Source organism: Caretta caretta, chromosome 2, assembly GCF_965140235.1.
Source record: "Caretta caretta isolate rCarCar2 chromosome 2, rCarCar1.hap1, whole genome shotgun sequence".
Lineage (NCBI taxonomy): Eukaryota > Metazoa > Chordata > Testudines > Cheloniidae > Caretta > Caretta caretta.
Genome location: NC_134207.1, coordinates 139,192,608 through 139,200,318, shown reverse-complemented (window position 1 = coordinate 139,200,318; position 7,711 = coordinate 139,192,608). Strand labels below are relative to the sequence as shown.

At 39.9% G+C, this 7,711-nt stretch overlaps 1 protein-coding gene across 1 annotated transcript; it reads left to right on the top strand.

The window, feature by feature from the left end:
• Positions 1-1,170: 1,170 nt before the first annotated feature.
• Positions 1,171-6,000, top strand: LOC125631041 (uncharacterized). The gene is made up of 3 exons (XM_048837223.2): positions 1,171-1,267; positions 3,876-3,989; positions 5,396-6,000. Exons 1-3 carry the CDS (start codon positions 1,171-1,173, stop codon positions 5,998-6,000), a joined length of 816 nt encoding a protein of 271 aa, XP_048693180.1.
• Positions 6,001-7,711: the final 1,711 nt, after the last annotated feature.

The window sequence follows — 7,711 nt, the reverse complement described above, 5'->3', positions numbered from 1 at the left end:
TACTGAACACCTAAACTACAGTATTCCCACAGAAAACCTTATTCTAAGAGTTACACTCATCCACTCAGGGAACAGAACCAATACCATGTGATCTATATGTCCAATAACAACTAGTCAACACAGTTTGAATATTTAAAACTTGCAATGAATTGTTTCTGAATGTTCTACAGACTCAAACATTGATCACACACAATATTTTGCAAACGTCAAGTGTCAAATATGAGAAAACAAAACTAATTTCAGTCTTTCCTGATTCAAAACAAGGGGTTAAATTGATTGTCCAAATCACAGATTTTCAATCAGGGGGTCATGATTCCCTAGGGAGGGGAAGTTCTAGCAAGGAATATCTTGATACTGAAAATATTGAAAACCACTGGTTGTAATAGCCTTTATGGAACTTGGAGAGAGAGACTCACAGTTTGCAGGAGGGAAGAATTTGAAGAGGGCACCAGGAAGCAACTTTGTGTGTACATGGTTGGAATGCTAGCTGCCGTTGCAGCATTTCTGTAAATAGTTCTTTTAATACACAACGAATTTCGTTTTAGAAACATGGAATCCTTGTGTTATTACTCAGCACGCTGTACATGAAACAAGGGGGCAGTGGTCAGCCAGTGAGACCTATAGCACAGAAGAGACAGTGTGAGTGAAAGGCAAACCTAGAAACAACGAAAACCTGCACCATGGATGCCTGGGAATGCTGGATTTCTGGACAAAAACCTTGCATAACCATGGAAGCAAGAACTGAGTCTGTATACAGAGTTTACCATGGAGGACAAAGATGAGAAATTGAAGCTAATGCTTTTCTACTGACCCATTCATGGAAAACAGAAGAGAAGTAAGTGAGACACTGTTGCCACGAAAAATGCCTGAAAAATTGGAACAGCTGATAAAAATATTTGATGAGTTCTGTGACCCCCAGACAGAATGAAACTGTATAGGGATACTGTTTTTTTTTAAAACCTGAAACCAAGAAGCAGAAGAAAGAATAGATGAGAACTCTTGTATCCACATGGGACTTTGGAGGCATTAAAGATTCCCTGATTAGAGCCAGCATTATTTGTGGGAGACATGGTTCCAGTTTACCAGAGAAATTGTTGAGAGAAACAGATCTAACCCTAAAAAAATGCACCCTAACAGCAAGGGCAACTGTACCGGAAAAGGATTAAAACAATGGCAGCCACCAGTTCAGAACAAAATGCACCGGCTCAAGCTAATGGAACCCAGGAAGCAGGACAAAGACAGGCTGACCAAGAATGTTGGCATCATGGTCAGTGTATATACTGTGGAAAGAAACATAAAAAATAAGAGAGAAACATACTCAGTGCAAGGGGTGTGGGAAACAGAACCACTATATGTCCCAATTCCACAGCTACCCCAGGAATAAAAAAGCAGCTGTGCATGCTGAGGACATAGAGACTTCCAGTGAAGTGGAAGGTGTCTGCAGTATGACTTTAGCAAATCCAAAGACTCTCAGTGTACACATGCTGCAGAAGAATGCTGCCAGCCATTCAACTGCCATTTTTGCAAATATGCTGTTTTATCAATGACCGATTTGATTCCAGCTGGATTGTGGAGTGCTGCAATGTAATCCCAGCAACACTGGTAAGCAGCAGTATTAGACTGGCGACATGTAACCTAGTGCTGGATACATACAGTACAACCATTCTGAGGTCAGTGGGCAAATGCAGGCTGTTGAGAGATACCAATGAAAAAGAGACATTATCTCTTGGAGTTTAGAGTGGTTGACACACAACCGTACCACCCACTGCTGAGCAGCATGGCAGTGCAAATCAGCGATTTGGTTGCAGTACAACACTGCAATATCCTCAACATGAGAAAGGAGGGAGAACAGCCACTGCAGGCCCCGTCCAGCATTGCAACAGAAAAGAAGGATGTATTTCAAGGAGATGGTCACCGGGAGGACATGCTGAAGTGTTTTACGTTTTTCTATCAGGTCAATTAATCCTTCTCAGAGCTTAAGGCTACAGTTTACTCTGTCAGTAAAGCTGTTGGCCGCTGCACTGCTGCTGAAAAATGAATAAAGAAATTTCCTACTGTGGACAATGCCACATTCTACAGCAAATCTCTTTTTCTGTTAAGTTTTAATTTTTTTCTCACTTTGAGTCATTACACTAGCAGCAAAAGCAATCAGCACAGTCATGTAATTAAACTGCTCCCAGTCCACTTTGTCAGGCGTAAACAGCTAATTTAACTGGTTTGTTTTCACTAAATAAAGCCAACAGGCAATCTCATGAGCATACGCAGTGTGAACTGTTTCCAGAAGCTTGAGCAGACTCATTGAAAGCTGACTACTTGTACAGTGAGTGCTGTGTCTTCTCTTTTGACAAACAAACTTTGAGTATTTTCTAAATGTTACAGGGGATTTTGAGTCATGCATGTCTGTTCAAGTGTGAACAATAGGGATCAGAAGAGAGTAGAATTAAAAACACAGTGAAGAGAGGAGCTGAAATACAGAATTATTTTATCAAGTGCGCATGCTTCTGGATACTGGCATTACAGTTCAATTGCTTGTGAAATATATCATTCAAGGACCTACACAAAACTTACCAGCTGTCTACAAGGGAATTAGAAACCCAAACACAGCACTAATTCCTCTATGCTCAGGACATTCTGAGCATAGGTGAAGAATGGATATACATACTTTTCCATACACACATTGGGAATTATTGTATTATGGTTCTTCCCTTATGGAAATTACTCCTTTCGGGGTGGGGGGAGGCTTCTGGGATGGCACTTTTAGGTGGGGTGCTTTGTGGCTTTTAATAAGGAGTGAGAGTGGATTCCGCTTTTCTTTGAAAACACGGGAAAGTATCTGGACTCTCCACAAGTTTAGTAAGGGCTTATGTCTTGTCTTGTGCCTCAGGTGCTGTGGTTCTTCTCTCTAAACTGTTTAATACTGTCCCTGACTTTGGAGTGTCTGCGTGTGTAGATCCCTGACTCTCCTGCTGGTGCCATAACACACACAATGATGTCCTGTGTCATGTGACTGGGTATTAAACCAGGAAACATACAGGTTATAATTTCATCAAGGGAACCAATCAGGGGCAGGGGCTGTAGAATCACAACACGGAATGTTTAGCTTTAAGTTTTAAAGCAAACAGTCTGGCAAATTCTGTTTAAACCTCAGGGAAGGCAGGAATAGCACAGAGCTCCTTTGCAGCAGACAGCAAAGGCTTGTGGGGATTTTAATTGTTCAGTTGCTGGTTCTTTCACTGAGTCACCAGACGAAGAGCCCTGTACAGCTAAGGAAGTTGGTTTATCTCTTTAATTTCCACCCTTTAATCCGTAAGCTTCCTCACCTTTTAGTTTATAGTTTACTGACATGTTATATTATTAGGTCAGATCCTCAACTGATGTAAATTAAAACTATGCCAATTTACATCACCTAAGAATCTGGGCCTGTGTTTTATTTTTAGTAAGTGTCTTGCTGCACATATGCCTGTAAACAAAGAAGCAGCGATAAATCTCTGTATATTTAGTTGAAACTTTAGTGGGATTGTTATCGTTTCTATAATCTAATATATCAGCTCCTTAACATTCTGTAATCCCTGGTAAATTTGAAGTTACTTCTAAGGGTAGAAGAGATACTGCATTATAACTGTTGGAAGCAAAATAACTTGATTTTAGTATCTTGGGGAAAGAGAAGCAAGAACTTCACAGAAGACAGCAAAACATACTTCCCATTAGAATATTTAATTTCTCATAGTCTCTGTGATTATTTTCCACATGTGTTTGGAGTAAACATCTCTCTCCTCAATCCCCAGAAAAGAAAATCAGGGGACTTTCTTTTTCAAAGAGCATTTGACAAAACTATGATGGATTGTGATATTGCACTTTTTCCTTCCCACAAGCAGGCTGTTTAATTCTCCAAATTGAAGAGATATCATCAATGGAGGAAGGGGAGGAACTGTCTGTCCTGTATTTACAAGACCCAGTGGAAAGGGAATTGCTGAGGGGTGACCACACAGGTAAGGAATACATTAAAACAAATCAGAAACCTTTCGTGACTGAAGTAAATAGCTAGAATTCCAAGAAAGTTGTAATCACGTATAGTTTTGCCTTCTCTCATCTACATGGCTCTACTGGACAATGGCAGAGAGAGAACCTTTTCTTGGCTTTCATTTGAAGTAATTTATACATTGTGATACTGAGCATTATGTTCATTTTCTTCCACCTATATAAAAAAAACCCACCTGATATAAAACAAAACAACATGGCAATTGTAAATATATCCTTTGAGAATTGGAAATGGAGAAAAATCTCTTATTATTATGCACACAGACTACCGATTATTCATAAACACATTATAATTCAGAAGTGGTTCAGCATCCCACTTTGAGAAACAGAGAAGAAGAAAAACCCACAGGAACTCTGCCAGATGAGTGGAAGATGGAGGAAGAGCGTATCTCTCAAATGAATGGAAGAAATTAAGTGTTGTTAGGGGGTGGTTCTGTTTGGGATTTTGAGGGAAGGGAAACACCATGTCAGTGCATTTCATGTTCTCTCAGAACATACACACACATACTGATGTGTTGAAGGGACCTCGTAATGATTGCTTCAACCGCTTGTTAAGTTTCTGCTGCCCAGCTGAAGAAAAGCTTGGGATGACTTCCCTACCTCTATTGGAATTCACCATTCTATTGATACTACCTAACATGCATGCCAGACATCATTTACAAAAATGTCTTCAGTACAATTTTCCCTCCTTAAGTATGCACCAGTTTGTACCAGATGAAGAGTATTCTCAAAAACAGTTTCTTAGGTCAGGATACATTGTTCTCCTTGCAAGGCCTTCATCTCAACTCTCCTCCTCTGAGTCTAGGAAGACTGTACTATCAATATACTCAGTGTATTTAAAAATACAGAAACATTTCTATCAAACTGCCCCCTCCCTTGGTTATGGTTCTGAGAAAGCATTTTTTGTTTAAATGGAAAAAACAAATAAATAGACTCCCGCCGCTCTCTCTCCTACTCTCTCACTCTCGCACACACGCATGCTCCCACATACACACCCTTCTGTGAACACCACACCTGTGGCATGTGGGGTATGTTTCAAGTGGTGTGGAAATTTCTGGTTAGTGACTCTTGATAAAGTCCAACAAATCACTGTCCCCAAGCAAAATTTGACTCCACCACCAATAAACCTGTCAAAGCCTTCAAAAGATAGAAGGAAAATAGTGAAATGTCCACACCAGCATCCCTAAATCACCATCTTCTCACCAGTCATGTACCCTGGGTAAGTTTTCTCCTATAACTAATTTGTGGTTTCAAGGTTACAGACAGTGGCTGATTTATGACACAGTATTCACAACTCTATTTTTTTTTCTCAAAAGTGCAGGGTATTAATTATGGCTGGATTCTCTTTTTGTTCCAGCTGATGATAGGATTCCGAGAGAGAAAAAGGAGAAGGATCCTCATCAGGAGTATCCTGAGGAATTGGAACCACATGGGAAGCTGCCAGGGATCGCCAAAGACAATATTTTCCACTATTCTGATCAAGCGAAAGCCTGTGAGAATCAGCATAGACCAGAGAGCAAGCAGGAAGGATTTCTAGCGAAGAAATGGTATAAATCAACTCAATCTGAAAGAGATTTCAGCAAACCCCAAAATGTTATCGTCCACCACAAAATCAACACCGGAGGGAAACCAAACATATGTGCTGAATGTGGCAAAAGCTTCAGTCGGAGCTCTACACTCTTCCAGCATCAGAGAATCCACACGGGTGAAAAACCCTATAAGTGTCGGGACTGTGCAAAAAGCTTCTGTCAGAGCTCAACGCTCATTCAGCACCAGAGAATGCACAGAGGAGAGAAACCTTATCAGTGTCCTGACTGTGGTAAAGGTTTCCTTTGTAAATCAGGACTTACAATCCATCAGAGGATCCATACAGGCGAGAAGCCTTATGGATGCAGTGACTGTGGCAAAAGCTTCAGGACGAAGTCCCAACTAGTATCACATCAGAGAGTCCACACCAAATAGAGCGCAGTGACAGTGCTTCCTTTGGGGTACTGCCTACTCATGCAGTTCTCTTTAGAAACATTGTTTGGGGCAGGTGGGGGTAATAGGCAGTGTTGGAGGAAGTGAGTTATTGTAGGATTGATTATTTGGGGATCATAAACTGGAGATGGGTGATGGGAAGAAGAGTAGAGAAAAAGCCCCTGTATTACCATACTCGTAGAATTTAGTTTTTAAAGAAGTTTGAGCATAATTTGGCCAGAAAAAAACCACAGAGGCTGTAAAGGCAATTGAAAATAAGTTGAATTTGCTGGAGAAATAATGTATTTCTTTAAATATGGGCTGGCTTTCCAAATATCTGGATAAATGTGATTTACATGTGTGTTTTAAAACAGCATTTTTTTATTCAGAGAAGTGGTAGAAATTACAAATTCAGGTTTGGCTCCCAGTTATATATGAGCCTATACAACTTTTAAGCCAGCATCTCAGAAATTCCCTTTGTTTAGGTTTAGTATCCCTTTATTCACCTCTATTTGTCAGAAATCATTAACTTCTTCTATCTAACTTATTTGTTAATATGTGAACATATGTCTGGACAGGGAATCTGGACACTTCCAGATCTTTGCTGTCATGTATGTTACTGGATCTGGATGGCAAACTAAATTTCTTCTCTTTCCCCTCTCTTCGGGCTTTAATCTGTCCCAGCCCACAAAGGGAATTAATAGAATGTAAGAGTTATCTCATAACTGGAGTTGGTGCTGTCAGAAAGGCAACAGACAGTCTCAGATGAGATGGGGCCTCTTTCCTTTCATTGGCATTTGTCTTCCTTCTCTGAAAAACATTTATTTTTTATTTTAGTGCTAGCTAAAACGGTCTTTTCTCATGTAAAAGCATAGGGTTATATAGGCTTTTGGACGTTCAGGTCAGATTCCATCCTAGGCCTTCAAGCTCCACAAGATGATCAGATTCTTCTCACAATTTACTGGTACTTTTTTGGTCATACCTTATTTTATGCCTTGTTAAAAATGTTTATCCATATGAAATATTTTTTCTCAATACCTGTTGTTATCGCATATTCTATCCTCAAATTCCAATTTTGGTCTAGTGTTCTGCAATGGCTCTAGTGTTGTGCAATAACAATTAAAGGAATAGAAAGATAATAGTGTTGATTTGGAATAGGAAATTTCTCCAGAATCTTTTGACAAGAGGTGAGCTTCCATTACTGAATATGTCCTGCAAGTAGCAAATTGCTTTCATATGCCTTTAGCTCAATCAGGGATGTGCCTACTGTAAGCGTGGGGGGCAGTGCCACTATAAATAACAGAAAATAAATAAATAATAGACACACACAAAATTGACAAGTTCCACAGAAAAACATAAAAATAATTAAGACTGGGCATGTGTGTGGTTTAGCTGTGGAAACTGAAGTCCATCAGCAAATGAATCCTTGTAGGGGCTTCGCAGCTTACAACAAAAAGAGTCTGATCCAAAGCCTATTAGAGTTAGTGGTAAAATTCTCTTGATTTTAATGGGAATATCTCAGAGTGCAGAATGTACAACTTCTTGTATTTTTGGCTAAGAGGTGCATGTGTGCATTCAGGGCAAGTAGCTTCTAGCCCTGAAAGGTACAGAAACTTGAACCAAGGACATTGTTCCCTAGTTTTGAACACTATTAGAAGCAGATTTTAGAGATTGCCAAATTTCAGTGCGTCACAGGTAGGTTATGGATGGAATT